At 40.1% G+C, this 23,507-nt stretch overlaps 1 protein-coding gene across 1 annotated transcript in view; it reads left to right on the forward strand.

Annotated features, from left to right (window-relative positions):
• Positions 1-751: 751 nt before the first annotated feature.
• The window catches only part of LOC148044146 (uncharacterized), a 29,150-nt gene continuing 6,394 nt past the window's right edge, over positions 752-23,507 (forward strand). The window contains exons 1-10 of the mRNA XM_087723045.1: positions 752-1,000; positions 2,416-2,505; positions 4,965-5,072; positions 12,684-12,768; positions 14,150-14,211; positions 15,963-16,142; positions 19,825-19,907; positions 21,605-21,681; positions 22,068-22,202; positions 23,010-23,054. Coding sequence (XP_087579171.1) covers positions 752-1,000; positions 2,416-2,505; positions 4,965-5,072; positions 12,684-12,768; positions 14,150-14,211; positions 15,963-16,142; positions 19,825-19,907; positions 21,605-21,681; positions 22,068-22,202; positions 23,010-23,054 — 1,114 coding nt within the window. The remainder of the gene's footprint in view (positions 1,001-2,415; positions 2,506-4,964; positions 5,073-12,683; positions 12,769-14,149; positions 14,212-15,962; positions 16,143-19,824; positions 19,908-21,604; positions 21,682-22,067; positions 22,203-23,009; positions 23,055-23,507) is intronic.

Below are 23,507 nucleotides of genomic sequence, written 5' to 3' on the forward strand. Positions count from 1 at the left end.
TGTTTTAGAAGAAATGAAAGGACTTGATTTATACACATCATTCATTCATTCCCTAAGTCTCAGTGCAGGGATTCATCTCTAATTCTGTGATCATGATATTCAAGGGACAATGACCCTCATTGCATTTATCGGCTAATGAATCAAGTCAAGATCCAACGTGTTGAATGAGCATTGCCTCCAACTAATTATGCACAGAATCCAGTAACGGTATCCTATTTTCTTCACTATCGGTTCGGTAGCTGGAAGGCGCGCGCTCACTTGATGCCCTCCTGGCCTTGTCAGCGCAATTGCCAGATTTCCCACCAGCGCTCTTGAAAGGGAACCTTGAAGCTGGTTCCCAAAAACCAAAGGCGGGAGAGGACGAGGCTGGCCCATCGCTTTGTTTCTCCGCTCACCATGCAAGCAATTCGGTTGCGGGTCTCCAGTTGGGTTCTGAAAACCTAGAAATCAAGCAAAGATCTCAGATCCAAATGAACACAAAACTCCAGGTATGCAGGTGGCTACTTCTACCCTCGCTTGCCTTTCAGCCAGCCAGAGCTTCACTGAAAGCTACTCCGGTGACCGCGGAACATCGGGGGAGCTTCGACTGGGGAAATCCAAGCGAGAGACTCGAAGGGGAAGCGCGGCCAGGACTTCTTGCGAGGGTCGCCCAGGGCTGCCGTAGCTCCCGGTGGAGGAGCGCGGGGCTTGGTTCTTCCGCTACCATGGCAATGACTTTCATCTCTCAGCAGGGACAGGATGAACACCGTGGATGGCGGCTCCGCCGAGCGTCCCCTCGCGCCATCTGGTGGGGTCGGACCAGAAGGACGTGCGGCTGCCCCCTTGCCTGGCCAGCGTCCCCAGCAGGCAGATCTCCTTCGCTAGTGCCCCATCGCCAGCCAGAGACGCCAGTTCCACCATTCCCCCCATGTTCATGACGGCGATCGCGCAGATCCAAGCGCAATCGCAGACGCTCTTGCGAGCCGCTATAGCCAGCGAGCGAGCTAAGCTCTGGCCTAAGGTAACAGGAGCTCCAGCTGGGCTCGCCGAGCGGACCGCGTGGCGGACGAATTCTGGATGGATTTGCGCCCCGGGCGTCATTGCACCGGCTTAGGCGGTAATGATGCTGGTAGTTGAGGCCCGCAGAGCTGCCTTTAAAGTTGCGAATTCCCAAATTGCCAATTAGCCTGGCCTTTGGCGGGGCCTTTTGGAGAATTTCGATTCAAAACAAGTTTGGGAAACTGCTTCCGCGGAGGGTAACTTCGAATGAGCGAGGAACTGGCTTTTAGTCAAACTCCTTTTTTCCTCTATCCAGAGCAGAAGTTTCTTTGCTTTCAACGGTTTTGGGACCTTTAGAGTTCAAGGCGTGAAGTTTCGTTGTCCTTAGATGTCACGCATCTCCTAGTGGAGAACCTGTGCACCAGACAGACAAGCATAAAGCCTTGACGAAGAGTAGAAATGGAAACCCTGATTCCATGCAATGAGCCTGGTTTTGGTGTGGGGTTTCATTCTGTTCGCCAGAAAAATAGGCAGAATTTGCTTAAAATGCTAATATGCAAATACCTCGAATTCTGAGTTACTTTTATTTTTCGGTATTCTTCCTTTTGTGTCTTTGGCATTGGCATTTCTTTTTAGTTTCTGCCTTTTGGGTTTTTTTTTTTTTTTTTTAAAAACTATTGCTTGTATAGTGAATATTTGGCTATATTCTGCGTGCATGATAAACTAAAGTCCCTGGGTTTATATAATATGCTATACAAAGTATATTATGACATCACGTATTATGGCTTGGTACACACAGGAATGGTGGACTTGGTTCTATGGTTAGCAAATCATGATGTTTATGAGATCACAGAAAACATGTATTTGCCGAAAGTTGGGGAGGGGCAGGGACTGATTTGTCTGCAGTTTTGTTTTTCTTGGGTTGAAGTTTAAAAACAATCTACTTCTTGCCATATTTTGAAGGACTGTAGATTTGGGAATGGAAGAGGGAATGTGTGAACTGTTAAGAGGTGACTTTCGGAATCAGTTATGGTACTTGGTCCCAAAGAAAGGGGAAAGAGTGACAAAAAGTCAAAATAGCCCTGTTTGATTCTAGGATGGGATAGAGAGAAACTTGGACAGGCTTTTAATAAGATAGTTGCTGGCCCTCTAAGGTAAGCGTGCAGCAATTCCAGGTATGCTTTTTGTTATTGCAGGGTAGAATAACAAAATCCTGACTCTCTGTTCCAGTTTGTATTTATGCCTTACCTTACACTGAACAGAATCAAGCTTAGTTTGTGTTTCTTTCTCACACTTCCCTCTTTCTCAGGATTGATTCCTCTTTTCTGAATCCTTCATTCCTCACCCATTCCCAAGGCCATGTCTACATTCCTTCACAAATACAGAGATTCTTAAATTTAGCTTCAGTTCTCATACTTTAAAAAAAATTGTTTTCAGGCAATAGAGTATTATAGAAGACTGCTAAGCTGCTTGAGTCAAAGGAATTTTCCTATACAATATGTTCCTGGTCCTACCTGTAAACTGTTGGTAATTGAAATCTCAAAAAATTCTATATAGAATGTTAACTTGAAATCCTTGCCGATTTGGTTATAAAGTGTGGATGGATTGGAAGCAGTCTAACTTTAGACACTAAATTGAGATAGTAAACTTAGAGACAAGGCAAACTCACTGTTCCTTTCTTTTAATTCCTTGTACAGGTAGTCCTCGAACTTAGAACAGTTCATTCAGTCAGTTCAAGTGACTTATGACCGTTTTTTCACAGTTATGACTGTTGCAGCATCCCTATGGCCATGTGATCAAAATTCCAATGCTTGGGAACTGACTCATATTTATGACTGTTTGTTTATGACTCTATGAGTGTCCTGGGGTCACATGATCACCTTCTGTGATCTTCTGATCAGCAAATTCAATGGGGAAGCCAGATTCATTTAACAACCATGTTACTAACTTAACAACTTCAGTGATTCACTTAACAACTGTGGCAAGAAAAGTTGTAAAATGGGGCAAAACTCACTTAACAAATGTTTCACTTAACAGAAATGTTGGACTCAAGTGTGGTTGTAACTCGAGGACTACCTGCATTCAGCTTCCTTGTGCAAATCCTCCCTCCCTCCCCCCCCTCTCTCTCTCACTAGATTAAGCATGCAGCATAGGAAGTTGCATTTTAACACAGGGGTGTCAAACTGGATTTCTTTGAGGGCTGGATCAGCATTGTAGTTCTTCGTGGGGCGGGGGGAGGGGGACAACAATGAATGTCTCCTACAGCACACTGCTGGTCAAAACGGGGATCCATGTACCCGCCTGCACCTCATTTTCACCCTCCATGGCCTCCTGAAGCATTCTGCCAGCTGAAAACGGGCCACGCTGCCCATTTTTGGCCTGTTTCCGGCCCGGTTTCGGCCAGCAGTGTGCTGCAGGAGGCCATGGATAGTAAAAACAAGGCACGGGGGTGCCACACATGGCCCATTTAAGCCAGGCCAGTCCTTTCATATTTTCATGCCAGCCCCATGGGCCGGATTTAAGCACCCCATGGGCTGGATGCAGCCTGCAGGCCTTGTGTTCGACACCCCTGTTTTAACACATCGGTTCCATTATGTGTGCCTGCCTCCAACAAACTTATTTATCGTCTGATATTGCATAGTCTGTAACAAGGACTACATTTCAGAGTGGAAGAAGTGATGGTCTTTAAGGTGCAACCAAATTCTGTCACTTTTATTCCAACAGACAGATTCCATAATTTCAAATGGGGTTTAATCCACAAAATGTACACCGTGATATACCTGTTAATTCTTAAACCATGGATATTTTAAATGCTTTTTAAAACCCTGCATACAATGCTATTCTTTTCTACTTTAAATTATTATTGAAAGGGGTTCTACCTCAGCACTATTCCTTTATTAGTCAAAGGATGGATTGTACTCTTGGTCTCATCCCTTGTTTATTATGTAATCCATTTATAATCTGGCCTATTACCTAGAGCAGTGATGGCTAACATTTTCTGGACCGAATCCATGCACGCGCATCCAGATCCCCAAAATGAAATGTGCGTGCGCTCCATGCGCATATGCCCCATACCCTGTGCATGTGAGTGCCTCCTGCATGCACCCAGTCCCCTGCACATGCACCCATCTCCAGTGCATGTGCATGTGCCCCACCCCCATGCATGCACACGTGGCCCTTCTGCACACACACCACTTCTCACACGTGCACGGCAGAGACCCAAAGACCTGCTATCCAGTGGGAGGTGTGTGCGCATGCGTGGCAGAACTGAACTGGGGTGATAGCTTGCATGCCCACAGCGAGGGTGCTGTGTGCCCCCTCTGGCACATGTGCCATAGGTTCGCCACCACGGACCTCGACTCTTATAAATCAGGGTAGTTGTCTGGAGAGCGTCCTTGCACAACTACTGAATATATGGTATGAGGGAGTTCACATATTTCTGACCCATCCGTTTATTCAGGAGGTGTGTCTTTCTAGAAGAAGATCAGAAGGTAACATGGGAAATTATTAATCCTAACCAAATGCAAGGGAATTATAAGCAAGTTTTGGAACTTTCTAAATTGTTTGTTACAAAGGATGCTAAAGAAAATCAGACGAGGAAAGAACAGGTTAGCATAGATTGTGCACTAATAATATTGTTATGAGAGTAAGGAGGTTATGAGTGTGAGGAGGTTAAGGAGACAAAATTGGATTTCCCTCATAAACCACAAAATTGTAGCACCGAAATTTACTGGATCAAATACAGGCTGTTCAGTATGCTATTCCTTGAGAATACTGTATTTGGTTCATGATTTTTTTAAAAAAAATGCAATTAAAATCCATATTATTCACTATTAGAATATTGATTCTAGTATTCACTGTATTTTTAGAACATGTATGGAAATTTCATCATTAATAATGGGAGGTAATTTAATATTTGAAATTTAGAACCTGTTAAGATGAAGTTGGTTATTAAGTAATTTGATATCCCAATTCTTTCATTTCAGGTGTTTGAAACATATTATCATCTCGGTGTAGCTTTCCAAACTATGCATAACCATCAAGAAGCTTTGGAAGATTTTTCTTTTGCCTTAGAAACTGCATATATTCCCAAGGTATGGAATTAAAATTTATGCCATGTGCACAGTGCATTAAAGTACAATTTTGTCAAATGGAGAAATAGTCATGTTGCATTCATGATCTGTAATTGTAAATTGAATGTCTATATTTTGGAATCTGTTGAATCAAAGGACCATGCAATTGGAAAAGCTGCTGTTCAATGCTGTGAACATATTTCAAAAGGCTGGAAAGTTCTTGCTGTCCTGTAGAAAAGCTCTATACCCGTGATGGCGAACCTATGGCACGCGTGCCACAGGTGGCACGCGGAGCCATTTGTCAGGGCATGCAAGGCGTTGCCCTGTCACCTGGCCAGCATGCATGCGCGTGCTGGCCAGCTGACTACAGCCTTCTTTTGAGGCCGTTTTTCGCTCTCTGAGGCTTCCCTGAAACCTCCAAAGCGCGAAAAACCGACCCTACGGGCAAATTTGGATTGACAAATGGCTCTGCGTGCCACCTGTGGCACACACATGCCATAGGTTCGCCATCATGGGTATAGAGCTTTTCTACAGGACAGCAGGAACTTTCCAGGGTGCAGGCAGGGACAGAGACAGCACAGCCTTTTGAAACATGTTCACATTGAAATAGTTTCTTCAGGTAGTATAGATCCTGAAACTGTAGATTATTCCTTCTTTATACAAAACTAAAACGTGAAAAACACATTTCTTCCCTTATGGATATTCCTGTGACATTTTCTATAATACTTTTGCATAATGCTTTTCATTAGAAAGAGGTAGACTAAATTATCAGCCTTAGTTGCATCCATGCTATAAACAGCATGCTATATTGTTCTAACAGCAAGAACAGTAAGTACTAAATTTGGGCACATTTTGCCTGGTATACTTCAAGTACAAACCAAATGAGGTGCAAGATAAGAATAAGATAATATAAGATATATATTATTAGTATGTATGTACATACATATGAGAAGAACACCTTGGTGAGAACTGAAAGGTATGAATGGGCCAGGTATATGTTCTTTTGTAAGCAGACAATGCTATGCTGCTGCCTTATAATTCAAATGATTTGCAGTAAATGTTAGTCTGTATGATGCAGAGTGAAGATTAATGTATCAAAAAACAATATAGCTGTAGCTGAAAGGAAAACTGGATTGAATGATAGCAAGTGATGCAAAAACAATTAAAAAATCAGAACAAATAGATGAATTTGTGTACCCAAGTAGAATATTTTCTTTTTTTGTATTTTTTTTTAAGACAGACAAAAACAAACACAAAACACATAACCTTAAAAACATCTTCCAGTTCTGTACAGTGTGTTGATTGGTTACAAATTTATGATACTAGTCATCACTTAGACTTTATATAAAACCTCGTATTATCAATCTGATATGTATGTAAACACATTATCATTTTATACACTTATTTGACTATAATTGTCATTGCTACATTTTATGTGAGATATTCTACATTTTAAATAAATTTATATCATGACATTTCATTACATCATCCAAAATCCATCCAGTAATAGTACATCTTTATAAAATTCTTTGTTTAACCATTCATAAGATAAATTCTATATTTTTAAAAATTGTTTATCTTGGATTACCAAACTTTTATGCATTCTCTCCATAGTCCTCACTTACAGATTATATAAAGTCTCATATTATCAATATATATGGATACAGTATTATCATTATTAATCATTGATTTGACTATAACTATTGTTACTTCATTTTATACCAAATATTCTAACTGTAAATAAATTCAAATTAATTTTTATTATATCATTTCATTACATCATCCTGTATCCATCCAATAGTAGTGCAATCTTTTATTTCTTGCCATTTGTGGTATTTGTATTCTAATTGCTTTTTTAATAAATCTTGTATGGACATCTCTTGGCAACTTATATTTCACTGCGTATCTTGTGAAGGCTCGAAGCCCCTCATCCGTTCCTTCCATCATCTTCCCTTTAGTTATCACCAATGCTTCTGCCAGAATTTCTATCATTACTTCTGCCAAATTTTCTCCCTTTCCTTCTTCTATTTTCTATTTTCTGGAATCTGTAGTAAAATTCAAGTCTATCGATCTCCCATTCCAATATTCCACTCGTATCTTTTTCAAGAGCGCTCATTCTGCTGTCAATATCTCCAATTTTCTTACCTCTTTGTTCATCTTTTTCTTCAATTTTTTGAAATCTATCCTCATATTTCATCATCATTTCATCTATTTTATCTCTTCTTTGTTGAATAATCTCCCATCTTTTTCAATGCTCTCTGTTCTTGTTTGTATTTTTTGAATTTTTTGCATAATCATCAGCAATGTCACTTCATTTTCTTTTCCCTGTTGTGACATCGTCTATATTGATCTTTTCCTTCCAATAGTGCACACGGCCACTGTAAAATCCGAGGCTCTTTTCCAAACCAAGTTAACTGTTCTCGTTCCCAATACATGCAGTTTTTTTCCCCACTTCAAGCTTTTCACTCTGACGGTACCCAGAGGAGCACCTGTATAAACATCCGTGCTCTTCCCACTATCATTTTCAGTAAACAAACTCTAACTCTAACCCTAACCCTAACCCTAACTTAGCAACCTAGTTGACAACTTTGTCATCCCAAAGGTAGAGAAGGGAACTAGAGGACAGCCATACTAAACTTAATTCTTACAAACAGAAAAGTAGTGATAGAGGGGGTTGAAACCACAGGAACCTTGGGTGAGAGTGACCATGTCATAATAGAATTCAGCATAATGCAAACATAAGCGATAGAGCATGATACTAGAGTCCTAGATTTTAAAAGAACTGATTTTGATAAATTCAGAGATAACTTGGGTAAGATTCCTTGGATGAAAATCCTAAAGGGGAAAACAACTCAAGAAGCTTGGGAAACTCTGAAAAATATGATCATAAAAACCCAGAGCATCACAATACCACTGAGAAAGAAAAACAAGAAATCCAAGAAGCAACCAGCATGGCTGCACCAGGGATGAAATGCTCTGAAGTCTGCTACTGTTTTGCTTTGCATGCACATGCACACCACAGATGCTAGGGAGCCTTTTCTCAGTCTGCAAAGGTAAGTAGAACAGCGGGGGGGGGAACAGCTGTGCTGTGCTATTTAGATTAGCTAGAAAGCAGGATTTCATAAGACAGAACCTTAGGGAGAACCGGTAGTTAAAAAATGCTTTAAAAAGTAAAAAAAAAGTTTGGATGATCGCACGACACAGTTGATTGTCACACAGCTGATTGTTGGAGCTTTTAAAAAACTTTTTAAAGCATTTTTTTTTACTACCGGTTCACGGTAGAGCCTCCCACCATCACCGCTATCAGTTCGCCCAATCCAGGCTGAAACGGCAGCAACGCACCTCTGATGGAATTCATGAAAAGTAGATGTACATACCGTATTTCCCCGAAAATAAGACAGGGTCTTATTTTCTTTTCACCCACAAAATATGGCTCGGGCATTATTATCAGGGGAGGGCTTATTGTTTTAGGGGTGGCGGGCGGCTGCTCCCTTGCAAGCGGGCTCCCGAAGAGTCGGACACAGCCTTAGGGGTGAAGCAGCCATGAGGTGACCACCCTCATGAGCAAGCATGCACTGACCTAGGGAGTATCCTAAATGTGCCAAACTGTGGGAGCTGGGGGGCAGGCAGAGCGCCATGTTGCTTGGTGCCTTAGGGATACCCCCTAGGTCAGTGAATGGCACTATGCCCAGCTGAAGAGGGGGGTTGCCGGGTGGCTGTTCATGCGCATGGTTACCTCATGGCTGATTCGCCCAAGGCTGTGCCCGGCTCTTCGGGAGCCCGCTCGCAAGGGAGCAGCCGCCCGGCAACTCCCCGCTCCAGCCAGGCAGAATGTCACTTCTCAACCTAGCAGTATCCTGAAGGCGCCAAGCAACGTGAGCCCCTTCCCCCCGGCTCCCGCGGCTTGGCACATTCAGGATACCGCTAGGTCGGTGAGTGGTACTCTGCCTGGCCGGAAGGGGGTGTACAGGGGGATTATTTTCAGGGGTGGGCTTATATTTTTGCCCACGCGAAAAATGTGGCAAGGACTTAGTTTCAGGACAGGTCATATTTTTGGAGAAACACAGTATATTCTCCCCTTATATCACACCTTCTGTAGTATGTTCTGTACTGTTTGTGCATTTTTCATAATAATGCTTTCCCCAATAGGAAATAGCATGATATTGTGTGTTTGTTTATTTGTGTGTATGTATGTGTGTGTGTGTGTGTGTATTGTGATCTGTTTATATTACAGAGGAAACAGAAATTATTCTAAGTGTTGTATTATCTTTTATAGCTCCAGTGTAATGTAATTAAACCCTTTCTCCATTCTCTCTTTAGGCTGGGTTTTGGGCTTAAAGTGTGATCGGAGGTGCCATCTTTCTATAAATCTTGGTGGGGTGGTGGTGGAGTGCTGGCTTTGTTTCAGTAAGTGGAATGATTGGTTGTGTGGTTGTATCATGATTGGTAGATTGGTGCTGATTGGTGCTGGCTGTGTGTCTATTGTTGTTTCGTGTTATAATGGCATGGGTGGTGGGTGGGGCTTGTTTGTTGACTAGGGCTGGTTTCCAGATGTCTGGTAGGCGGGAGGTATCATCACGTTTATTCATGTTGTGGGGGTGTTTCTCTATTTTGATAGCTTCCATAATTATGGAAGACTTGTTGAAGTCTTCAGTTTTGGAGATTAATTTGGTTCCTTCAAAATTAATTTCATGTCCTGTAGCTTTAAGGTGCTGGAAAAGGGAGGAAGTTTTTTCTTTTTTTTTACTGCGTTCTTGTGTTCTGCGATGCATGCGTTTATTCTCCTGTTCGTTTGTCCTATGTATGTTGCAGGGCAGATTTTGCATGGTATTTTGTAGACTCCTTGGTTTTCTAGCTGGATTTTGTCTTTGGGGTTTCTTAAGATGTTGGCTATTTTTTGGTCAATCTTGAAGGCTGTCTTGATATTGTGTTTGTGGAGAATTTTGCTGATTTTATCTGTGATGCCTTTGATGTAAGGGAGGAGGGCGATGCCGTTGTCCTGTTCTGTGTCATGGTTTTTTGGGGGAGTCTCCCTTTGGATTAGGTTGATGATTGTTTTTCTTTGGATTTCGTTGGAGATTAATACGTTTGTGAGAGTGTGTAATTCAGTTTTCAGGTGGTCTTTGTCAGCTAGGCGTTTGATTCTGGAGATGAGGGTCTTGGCTACAGAGTTGATCTGTGCAGAGTGGTGATGGGATTGTGCGTTTAAGTAGCGGTTGGTGTGTATCTTTTCTGGTAGATGGTGTGTCCTAGGGAGCCATTGGGTTTTTTGTAGATTAGGACATCCAGAAAGAGAAGTTGGTTGTTTGCTTCTATTTCCATGGTGAATTGTATTTTGGGGTGTAGGCTGTTGAGATGTGTGAGGAAGTTGTCCAGTTTTTCTTTCCCGTGTGGCCAAATCACGAAAGTGTCATCAACGTATCTAAGCCAGAGTTTAGGTTTGTGTTCAGATTTATCTAAGGCGTTAGTTTCAAAATGTTCCATGTATAAGTTTGCGATGACGGGTGAGAGGGGTGATCCCATGGGTGCTCCTTCTATCTGTTTGTATCTTTGTCCATTATGGATGAAGTATGTGTTGGTTAGGCAGTGGTTGGTCAGGTCCAGGATGTGTTTAAGGGGTTGTGTTTGTTCTGGATAGCTGCCAAGGCTTCTTTTATAGGCACTTGGGTGAAGAGGGAGATGACATCGAAACTCATGAGTAGGTTGCTGGGTTGTAGGTTTTGTTTCTTTATTGTTTCTATGAAGTGGAGTGAGTTTTGTACGTGTGAGGTGATGGATTCTGCGTAGGGTTGGAGTTGTTTGGCGAGGAATTTGGCAAGATTCTGTAGAGGTGAGCCTATGGAGCTGACTATGGGTCTGAGTGGTGTTCCTTCTTTGTGTATCTTAGGGAGGCCATAGAGTTTGGGGCATCTGGAAGATTTCTCTCTGGGGATGATTCTTTGCTGGATCTCTTCACTGATGGGAGAGGCTTTTATTTTGGTTTTTTCCAGGTAGGTGGTGGGGTCTGTGTTTAGAGGTTTGTAAGCGGGGTCTTGGAGTAGGTTGGATAGTTTGGCTTGGTAGTCAGACGTGTTCATCACCACTGTGGTGTTACCTTTGTCTGCTAGGAGAATGATTATGTTGTTGTCTTTCCTCAGATTGGTGAGTACTTTTTCTTCTTGTTGTAAGTTGCTTCTGGGTGAATTACTGGAGCAAAGGATGTTGGTGACTGCAAGTCTGATTTTATTGGCTTCATCTGGGTTGATTTTGGTGAGTGTAGCTTCATCTCCATATATGATGTCTTCAGTGGGGATGCCTTTAGGGGCGACTGCAAAGTTGAATCCTCTGGAAAGGACATTGGTTTCAGCTGTGGTGATATGTTGTGTACTGTTTGTTTCTTTCATGAGTTGCTGTGGAGGGGGTTGGGCTTCTGTTGTTTTTCTAGTCTGTGGAGTTTGTTGATGTGTTTGTCTGTCTTGTAGGAGGTTTCTGTTTTGGCTCTCCACAGGGCTAGTTGTTTGGATTTGTCCCAGAGTGCTGGGTGGATTTTGTTGCTGAGTTTGAGATGAAGAGTGAGTAGGTCCCGGTTGGTTTCGTCTAGTAGGAATCTTTTCCTGTGGAGTTCTTTCTGATTAGGGCTAATTCAGTTCTTTTCAGGATCCTTTCGGTGACTGAGGTCTTAGAATGGAATTTTAGTTGGAAAACTTCCTCCCTTTTCCAGCACCTTAAAGCTACAGGACATGAAATTAATTTTGAAGGAACCAGGTTAATCTCCAAAACTGAACACTTCAACAAGAGAATAATTATGGAAGCTATTGAAGATTTTCATGGGTGTTAAGTATGCTGGTCTTGTTGTATTCGGGTCTTTTCCCGTATGTGTGTGTGTGTGTGTGTGTGTGTGTGTGTGTGTGTGTGTTGTATTTGTGCTGATAGGTTTTAATCCCAGTAAGGGTATGGCTAGCTGATGAGAGCTAAATAGCTTGAAATAGATCTATACTAGTCTCCCTTTATTTATTTATCAGCACAAATACAACACAAATGTAACAAAGACAACAGTAAAAATATTGGCTTTCTGTCTGGATGGTCTCTTGTGATGAGCCGATAGACAGAGAATGGAAACAGTATGCCTCCTCCCATATTTGGGCATACCAGGGGTTGTGACACTTATATATGTGTGTGTGTGTGTGTGTGTGTGTATATGTATATGTATATGTATATGTATATGTATATGTATATGTATATGTATATGTATATGTATATGTATATGTATATGTATATGTAATACATACATACATACATACATACATACATACATACATACATACATAATGTTATTGTACTGTTGCTTGTCTAATCTCTTGGGTTCTTATCTTTTTCAAAGTTGATATAATTATGGAAACATTACTCTTGAGTGATGATATGAATCATCCCCATAGGATTCTGAACACTTTAGGGAGTAATCTGATACAACTCTACTGATGCAAATAAGATCTGTAATGTGAATTAAATAAAAGAACAGTGGGGCTAATGCAAACAACTCAAAAATTCCATTAGCTTCACAGTGACAATGTATATAATGGTATAACAGTGCACTGGGTATTGAAAACTTCATTACCTATTTCAATTCCCATGATGTTTCCTTTTTTTTGCCAGAACGTCTGTCAAGTTGGTTGTGCTTCTGGGTCTTTCTATCAGATACCTGTTCTAGCAAGGAGAGCTTATTCATATGTGAAATGTGGTATGTTTTAAAAAAGAGTTGTACTTCAACTCAACCCTTGTTTTCATAGCAAGATGAACAGTAACAATATAGATTTAGTTGCATTGGCAGTGTAGAAGAATAGGAATAGGAAATAAATAACAGCTGTGTTATGATTTTAAATCTTACATACATCTGATTTGAAATTCAGTGAAAATCAACACAAAGAATGTGGACTGACATCCAAATTTTTGAAAGCTGCCACCAAGAAAATGGGGTCTATTTTCCAAAGCACCAATAGGCAAGAAAAGAAACAATGGATGGAAACTAATCAGGAGAGAAGAAACCTACAACTAAGGATAAATTTCTTAACAGTGAGAAGAATTAACCAGTGGAATGGCTTGCCTACAGAAGTTGTAGATGCTCCATCACTGGAGGCTTTTAAGAAGAGAATGGATAGTCACTTGTCTGGAATGATATAGGGTCTCCTGCTTGAGCAGGGGGTTGGACTAGAACGGGTGTCAAACTCGCGGCCCTTGGGCCGGATGCGTCACACACTGGCCATCCCCACCCCCATTTTAGCGAAGGGGAAAAAAGTTGCGATACATCACATGATGACAATGTGTCATCACTGGTTTGACACCCCTGAACTAGAGGGTCTCCAAAATGCCTTTCAACTCTTATTATTCTGTTATAAATTATTTAATTAACTGTAGGAAAAAAGTCTATTTTTCATTCAGTACAACTATAGGACAAAAACCCATTTGTGTATAACTATAGCTGTTTTGTATAACATTTGTGTATAACTATACCTATTGTGTATAGATGGGGTATATCCAGTGTGTATACACGTTAATAACTTAGAATAAAATAAAACATGAATAGGGTATATGACGCTTTTGAATTGATTTGCAATCAGATTAGTGTATATAGGATTTGGACTTAAAGTGCAATGTAACTATTAGATTTGGGTCTAGCCTGTTTCTGTATATATATTTTATTTTGTAATCTTTTTTGGTCCTTTTGGTTTACTTTGGTTTTATCCTTTCTATATATCTTTTTTTATATTCCACTGCTGAACATAGGCAGTTTTGGAAGAAATTATTCACAGCTTATTCCAAATTATAGCTGAATTCTGTATTGATGAGTTCCCGTCAAGCCTCTGACCTGTGGTTTCCATTTCTCTCTCCTATATTGTAGTGACAGAGACTTAACCAAGGATCAGTTTTAGTCTGTACGATTCTTGACGTTGCATATTAACTAGGCCTAGTAGCTGTTATTTATATATTTGAGGCCCAAAAGTTTAGGTCCTTTTGCTGATTCGACAAAAAGTGTGTAAGCCTCCTTTTTCTACAACTAAAGCTTGTTTGATGTTATGATGAGCGAGCCACTATATATGTCTCTCTACTGTTTATATTTCCAGGCAAGATTAAAGAAGCTATACGTGATTCCACAAGAGCTGTTAATTTAGATTCTTCAAATCCTGTAAGTAATAATGAAGAAATTTATATATTCTAGCTATATGTTTTCCCTACAGTGATTGAAGGTCTTCTCAAATGGGTTGTTCCTCTCACTTGCTGTGAATAGATAGGGTTTATACAAACCTATGAATAAATATTTAGTAAAGAAACAAAGAATTATAGAATTGTATTTCTGTGGCAATTTTTAGATGTTCTCTTTTCATAGAAAGGAAGATTAAGGTACCTGTTGGATAAACCAAAGAATGAAAACTTCTTATAGAAACCCTCTCTAAAGAAACCAAAGAAATAGTTAACTGAACTTGGAGCTATGCATTTAAAAAAAAAAGTGAAGCATTAGGATTGACAACAATTTGTTTCATTTGCTTAAATGAAAGGCATCTCAGGAAACATTGCTTCTCAAATTAGATGAAGTGCCATAGAATTAATTGCTCTACCTGCATTCAAGCAGTTGATTTTATTAGATTAAAAGTGCAATTTGTAATATATGGAAAGTGTCCTTCAAGTCATTAGATTCCTATATCCATTGATGTCTGCAGCAGGAGGTGAGGCCAACAGAAGCAAGATGAAATTATGCCATAACATCTGAGAAGCTATTTCACCCCAGTGGAATTAGCCTACTCCACTTGTTCCAATGGAAGGGGCTTACCGAGGCCCCCATCTGCTAAGGAATTTTGGCTGGCAGGGTTAAGAAGAAAAGCCTTTTCTGCTATGGCCCTTGCCCTACAGAACATTCCATCATCAGAGATCTCTTGGCCTCCCAGAGCAGCCTAAAAACCTGGTTTTGCTGGTTGGCTTGGTGTCCCGATAGGAGTGCTCCTTACTGGAGATATTGATGGGATAACAAGACCTCGCTCACATGCCATCCATACCCTTGGTCCTAGCTCTTAGGTGACTTTTTCAATTTTTAACTGTTTCCATATTAATCTTTTTGTTGTTTGTAAGTTACTCTGTGAGATGGGTGGCATATAAATGTAATTAATTAATTATATTCGTGCGAGCAAAGCGAGCAGCACATGCACAAAGCACACACACAGCGAACCGGTACTAACCGGTTCAGGAACCTCCCCCTGGGTCATAGGCAGGGGTGGGTTCCTGCCAGTTCTAAGCTCTTCTATAGAAGAGGTTCCACAAATCTACAGTGCCGTTTAGAACCGGTTCCAGCTCCCTCCCCCCACCCACCCGCACATCATCAAGATGAAGAGCAAGAGGAGGAATTCTGGGAGTTGAAGTCCACAAGTCTTAAAGCTGTCAAGTTTGAACACCCCTGGGGGTTTTTTTCTAAAGGGTTAGGGGCGCAAGGGTCTTGTAACTTGACAGCTTTAAGACTTGTGTGCTTCAATGCCAGAGTTCCTGAGCCAACATGAACTGGAGGAGGAATTCTGGCAGTTGAAGTCCACAAATCTTAAAGCTGTCAAGTTTGAACACCCCTGGGAGTTTTTTTCTAAAGGGTTAGGGGTGCAAGGGTCTTATAGCTTGACAGCTTTAAGACGTGCGTGCTTCAAATGCCAGCGTTTCTGAGCCAACATTTTGGTTGCTAAGCAAGAGCGTTGTTAAGTGAGTTTCACCACATTTTACAAGTTGGCCACGCCCACCCAGTCACATCGCTGGCAAGCCACTCCCACCTGGTCACATGGCCATCAAGCCATTCCCACAAAGCAGGCCACACCTACAGAAGAGGTTCTAAAAAATTTGAAACCCACCACTGGGCATAGGATATTTTTAGTTTGAGCTGAAATTATGTTTTTCATTTTCTAGGATGTATACTGTATCAGAGCTCTTGTATGGAGCTCAGCAAAAGAAAAAAGGAGAGCCCTGGTTGATTTGAATGCTAGTTTCAAACTGAATCCATCTCATGTTTGTACTTTGATATTAAGGGGAGCTATTTTAAGCTCTTTGGGTAGCCTGCCTTCAGAGAAAAATAAAGATCATGAAAAGGTAATCCTGTTCTCCTAGAACCTATAGTTTTATTTATATATATATTATATATTTATATATATATATACACACACATATACATACACATATATATAATGGTTTGAGTATTTTTTAAAACTGCAAATTAGTGAGAGAATAATCTTAATAGAAATATGGCATGTATTGTTTTTTGTTAGTATGAGGAATTGTTTACTCTCATATTTATGGACACAACTACTGACAATGCTACAAACAATTATTTACATTCCACTTACTAGTAAGGGAAATAATTTTTCTTTTTAAATATTTTTTATTAAAGTTTGTAATATAAAATACAAATATAATAAAGATTAGAAAGGGAAAAGGAGTGTAATGAAAAAAGAAAAAGAAATAAAAAGAAAGCAGTGACTTCCAACTCTTTACGATGCAGTAGAATACAAAATACAGTCAACTTTTTGCTTTACATTTGTAGTACTCTAGATCAGTGGTCTCCAACCTTGGCAACTTTAAGACCTGTGGACTTCAACTCCCAGAGTTCCTCAGCCAGCTTTGCTGAGATGAGCTAGATGCAAGCCATTTCTACAACAGCAGAGTTGATCTAGTCATCAAAACCTAAGATCAAAATTTCATTTTTTTAAAAGTATAAAGTCCAAAACTAGTTTCCAAGTGAAAACAAAACTGGGTAAGCTCTTCTCTAATTAAAACAGCTTTGCCATTTGCACCATTACTTTTCGATCCATTTCACTGTGAGAATTGACATCTTTCTTTCCAAATATTTTTTCAAGCTCTTTGTCCAGCAGTCCTTAAAAAAGAAAACCTCTGGTTTCGGCTTTGTAGTTGCTTTTAAAAAATAGATTTCTAAGTTTACCTAGGAAAACAGGCATGATGTTATCTTATAAAATAAAATGTATTAATGAAATAAAGCTTGGACCATTCATGGAATATTAAAGCATTTTGAACCTATAACCAAGAACAACACCAATAATGCCTATTAGGGCAGTAATGCAATAATGGTAGCAGAAATCACCAAAATATCTGAATTTTCTCCATAGTCAATCAGCTTTTCAGTAATGTTTTGTAATCTGAGGCAGCAGTGAGATTCATACACTGAATATTTCTAAAAATTAGTGTTGTGTTATAAAAATATAGGTAAGTTTCTCCTTTCTAGTTGTATCTGATTCTTGGGGGTGGTGTTCATCTTTGTTTCCTGGATGGGCAGCCAGTGTTGTCCAAAGATGCTTCTATGATCATGTGGCTGGCATGACTATATGCTGAGGCTCATGTAACAGAGGTAGGTTGCTCCCAGTTCAGCCCGGATTGGGCGAACCATAGTGGCGGTAGTGGGAAGCTCTGCCCACCTGCCCAGATGCTTCTGCGCATGTGAAGCATTGTGTGCAAGTGTGCGTGGGGGTGCACCCAAACCAGTAGTAAAAAAACTGGCAACCCACCACTGGCATGGAACACTATTACCTTTCTACCAATGTGGTACCTATTTATCTACTTCTGCTTGCTTTTGAACTGCTAGGTGGCAGGAGCTGGGGCAGAAATGGAAACTTACCCTGTCACACAGTGCTTGGGATTGAACTGCTGACCTTTTGGTCAATGAACCCAGTATCTTAACCACTATAACATCTATGGGATCACCGCTTTCAGGACTTTTAGCAGAGGTTGTAATGCAATGTCTGAAAGTGATAGTACTTCCACAAATACAACCCAAAATATGGATCAAATATAAAGATGATACCTTCACCATAATAAAAAGGACAAATTATAGAACACCCATAAAATCATCAACAACATCCTCAAAGAAATCCAGTTTACCAGAGATGAAGAAAACCACTCACTATGCTTCCTAGACATCCTGATCAGCAGAGGCCACATGGACAAACTAGAAAAAACACAAGTGTACTGAAAAAAACACCTACACCAATCAAGTGTTTCACTACTAAAGCAGCAACCCCACCTCCCACAAGAGAAGTGATGTAAGGACTTTATTTAGATTATCACAAACTCACTGCAGCAACCTTGGCAGCAGAAAAAGGAACAGAGCATCTAAACAACATCTTCCAACAAATTGGATATGCATGCATCAAAAAGTGCCCAGCCACTCAATCCAATACAGCATAACCAACACAAGCTGTAAAAAACAACACTGGCATACATCAAAAACATTTCAGAAACCACAAATAAACTATTACAACCACATGGAATCAGTAGTTGGCAGTTGGAGCAGTCATCATCGTTGTAACTGACTGATCTTGCTGCTTTCCTTTCCTTCTACCTATCTCTACATTAAAACCTTTTCCAGAGAGCTAAGCCTTTGCATGATGTAGTTAGTTGTATTGGCTATTGTTTCTCAGTATTGAAGTCGAACTACCTGGAGGATCCCAGATTGGAAAAATCTGACCAAGATTCTTTACCCTGTTACCAAAATATGATTCTCTACTGTGGCCTAGTGTTTAAGACTTTGGACTCAGCAACTGAAAGGTTGGCAGTTCGAGATCCAAGTACCATGTGATGGGGTAAACTTCCATTCTTGCCCTAGCTCCTATCATTTAGTCATTTAGTCATTTATTTGACATTTATAGGCCGCCCTTTTCCCTGAGGGGACTCAGGGCGGCTTACAATTAATGGGAAGGGAGTGTAAGACAAAACACAAGAAAGAAAAAAATGTGGATAAAGAAAATAAACCGATAAAACACAACATTCATTCAGCATTCGGGTGGGGCGAGGTTCGGGTCTTATCCCCAGGCCTGACGGGATAGCCAGATCTTAAGGGCTGTGCGGAAGGTCTGGACGGTGGTGAGGGTACGAATCTCCACGGGGAGATCGTTCCAAAGCGTCGGAGCTGCAACTGAGAAGGCTCTCCTCCGCGTAGTCGCCAGTCGGCACTGACTGGCAGATGGAATTCGGAGGAGGCCTACTCTATGCGATCTGATGGGACGAAGGGAGGTAATTGGCAGAAGGCGGTCTCTCAGATAGTCAGTTCAAAAGCATGCAAATCCAAGTAGATAAATATGGTCCAATTTGGTGAGCAGGTAAAAAGCATTGGTCTATAGTCAAGCCAGCCACATGACCATGGAAGTGTTTTCAGACAACCTGCGCCCTCAGCTAGGAAACAGGATGAGTTCTGCTCTTAGAGTTGGACATGACTAGACAGGGGAAATCTTTACTAATGAAGGTGTGCCCCAGGATCAGGTTGCAGGATACAACCTGGGTTTGTCACTAGGGCCAGAGGTTTTGTCTTCCAAGCTTTCGGACTTGTGCTGGAGTCCATCCTCAGGGAACTTCTCTTCATCTCTTTACTTTTAAAGAGAAATCTTTACCTTTAATAAAGAGACAATATTTTACACTTCTAAAATCTATGACAGATTTTTAAATCCTGCCCGGTGGCTGCACCTAGCCAACTTTAACTGCTCTTGCACAGCTAAACAGGACCCGACTTTGATAGCAATTTAACGGGAAATCACCAAAAGTTATCAAGAGTGTAGGATAGATTAGGAAGTCAAAACCACATTCTGAAAGAAAGTAGTTACAGACAAGTTCTGAACTGTGACCAAGACAACTATGTGAATGAAGACCTTAGAAATCAAGCTCAACTTCAATGAGAATTTCTTAAATCTTACATTTCAAATGTCTAATTATATTTTCTAAATAGCACTGTAATTATCCAGGTATGAAATAAGTATCTGTTTTCCATTAGGCCTTGGTTCTCTCTTGGGACAGTAAGGATTTCTGTGATGTGCAAGACTTTTATCATCCTAAAATGCTCTCTTTCTATGATAAGTGAGTATAACTATAAGCTTCAGGGAAATCACTGTTATATACATAGTGAATAGGGAGACCTCCCATCCGAAGAGTTTCACACATGAAAGAGTTAAAGAAAAATATTAATTTGACCTGCCAATCAAATGTAATCTTGTCAATTCAGATAGCTGATAGAGAAAGTCAGTGCCAAGGGAGATCAAATGCTAGTGTCAGCAAGGGACAGGAATATTGTTTTCTTAAGTGGCTTCCAAAAAGAAGATGACAATTCCTGTTTTGTCTTTAGTGTTTTTCCTTTAAGGGAAGAACAGTTGACTCACTTGGCATGTAAGCAGAGCCCTGACTTGTAGTGGGATTGAAAATACGGAAAAATGCAATAATAAACTAATTTAAATCAGATATACATTATAATGTTAGGGGACATGATGGCTCAGTGGCTAAGATGCTGAGCTTGTTGATCAGAAAGGTTGGCAGTTCAATGGTTCGAATCCCTAGTGCCGCAAAATGGAGTGAGCTGCTGTTACTTGTCCCAGCTTCTGCCAAACTAGCAGTTTGAAAGTATGTAAAATGCAAATAGAAAAAGGGAACCACCTTTGGTGGGAAGGTAACAGTGTTCTGTGTGCCTTCAGAGTTTAGTCATGCCAGCCATATGACCACAGAGGCATCTTTGGACAGCGCTGGCTCTTTGGCTTTGAAAAGGAGATGAGCAACGCCCCCCCCCCTAGAGTTGGGAACGACTAGCACATATGTGCGAGGGGAACCTTTACCTTTATACATTAGAATGTATCCTTGGAGCTAGGTTTGTATGAGAGTGTGTGTGTGTGTGTGTGTGTGTGTGTGTGTGTGTGCATTTCAGCCATGAGTGGAAGCAGCTCATTTCCCCCCATCTCTTGTTTTCTCAATTCCCCTTTACTTACTATACATACATAAGAAATATTTTAATTCATATTGAATCTGTGGCTCTCATTCTAAAAAATAATCTTAACGCAAGGAATTTATGATAAGATAATATGAATGAGAAGAGATTGCCACTTTGCTTGCTTCTGAGTAATTCAACATGATAGAGGAAAAGATGTTAGAGGCAACATTCACTGAACAGTTGCCCTGGAAGTGTGGAATGTGTAGTAGAGATTATGAAGGATGGGCTTCAAGACACCCTCCCTCTCTTGAGGGAACTGGAGTGCCCAACTCACCATGTCTTGTGTGTGTGTGGGTTTGCAAGCTCCCTTTAAAGGTACAGAATAATATCATCTACATCAGGGGTGGGTTGCTGCCAGTTTTACTACTGATTTGCAACCCCCACCTGGGCAGACCCGCATGCACTGTTCAATGGAAATTGTTCTGCACCCATGCAGTCACTAAAATCCAACATGGCGGTGACATCAGCGGTGGCGAGGGAACCAGTTTGGGGGCATGTCAGGCCTGGGTCACTGCTGCTTCTGCGACCCAGGCTTGCATTCCACTACCGGTTTGGCTGAACCGGCAGCAACCCACCTCTGATCTACATATATCACTAATTTGCAGATGCAAACTGTTTTCTTTATCAGAACTATGTTTCAGATTGTGTGACCCTTTAAAGTCCTGATAGGGAAAAATGAGGAAAGATAGGGAGGTAGTGAATTAATACCATATCTCTCTCTCTCTCTCTCTATATATATATATACATATATATATTATAATTGTAAAAAGATAGTAAAGCTATAGTAATTGTTTTACAGATTCTTGTGGTCTCTAAATGCTTTTCACACCATAACAGAAATCAACCTCTTTGATGGAGCTACATATGCAGCCAATTGTAAGAATGAGTGAATGTATATAATGCTTCTTTGCTTCCTTTTGTGAGTGTCTTTTACTTTAGTTGCGTTATTCAGCATATCCTTGATTATATAACCCTGATTAGTAGTTTTAGTCTCAAAAAAATAATAATACACATATTATTTTTCCTTGGCATAGATGAGTTTTCTATATTTTACTTTGATTGCATCACTATCTTGTGAATATTGGATTTTGCACTTACTTGATTGGATATAGAAAAGTGTATAAAGTACAGAGGTATGAATTTAACAGTTAAAGCTGTTCGTATAATATTTATTTCTTTTTTAGTAGGAATTGACTATTTTTTTGTTCTTTAATTGTTTAACTCTTTAATGCATTTTGTTTGTTGTATTCCTGAATTGGCAGCAAACACTAGAGATATGGGACAATCAAAGAAATCATTTAAATGTGGTTCTCTTACAACATATTCCAACAATGCATCCTTAGAAAGAAGAAAAGTATACACAGAAGAAGTCAGGCAATCATCTATAGGATTTAATGGTAAATATTGCAAAGGTTTTTGAACAGAATAAGAGTAAGAGGGCATAATCTTTTTTCTAGTTACCATCTTCCTGTACTATATAATAATGCAGACTTTGATTGTAGACTTCTGGCTGTCTTTGTGATGATGATTTATAGCAAGTACCATTGCTACAGGGACATTTAATTTCTCACAATCTTGCCCTATTTTACTATTTTACTGTCAATTTTCTATTGCTTACTGAACTGTGGATATATTTGTGACTTGCCAATTACAAAAGCCATTAGAATAATAGAAGAATCAAATCAAATAATCTCTAATTAAGGTCAAACTCAAATATGCATTATATATAGGTTTTCTCTGATTTCACAGAAATTAAGGTCAATACTCTGAAGCCCCTGGGAATATCAAAACTATGATTTGTTTTAGGTCATGTTTAGATACAAATAGTTCAGCAGTGGCCCAAATGTCAGCTGTTTTATGGAAGGGCAAAGCTCTCTAGGGCAGCAGATGTTCTCAAAGTTCCAATATCTCCAGGAGATGGAATGTGCAGTAGTATTCCAATTGATTCTGTGTCCTTTCTGCTTATACGTATATTATGTCACATATTTATTCAAATTGCATAAAGCAGCTTTATGGCTTTAAATAATTATTCAGCTATCACAATGTAATCATGCTTATTCAATGCAGCAGAAAGATTATACAAAATAGATTATTCATTCTTTTTCACCTACTTATTGTTCTGTCTTTTTGTTCTGTCTTATTGTTCTGTCTTTTGTTCTGTCTTTTCTGTCTCAAAATGCTTGAACCCTGGCCTGGTATTCTAGTGAAGAAAGACTCAAGTTCATTTTCATCAATAACACGGGGATCTGGTAATTATTAAAATTATTATTAATGCTACTGTTTTTGTTACTGACTAATTTTGTTAGTTATAATAATCCTTCAAATTTTGCATATTAAAACATTAACATATTCAACATATTTGAAAGATTTAACAAAAGCTTAGAAAGGAAACCTGAGAACATGCTGAATTTCCACATAATGCATATAGGCATTCCTCCATTTATAACTGTAATTGAGCCTGGCAACTACGGTCAAAGTCATGAGGGCCATAAAGCGGGTCATCACATGACTAACCTGATTTTATGACCTTTATTTGTGACGCTTCTTAAATTTCTGCCACAGTTCTTAAGCTACTGGCAGAGTCATAAAGCAAATACTATGGACATTAAGCAAACCCATTGTTCATAATGGAAGCTTTTGCTGGAAACTGGAAGTAAATGCCAATTTCTGGCAAAAATGTCATAAAATTTGGTGATATGACT

This window comes from Thamnophis sirtalis, unplaced genomic scaffold, assembly GCF_051295495.1.
Source record: "Thamnophis sirtalis isolate CommonGarterSnake01/CBP01778 unplaced genomic scaffold, rThaSir2_p1.2 scaffold_9, whole genome shotgun sequence".
NCBI classification, from domain to species: domain Eukaryota; kingdom Metazoa; phylum Chordata; class Lepidosauria; order Squamata; family Natricidae; genus Thamnophis; species Thamnophis sirtalis.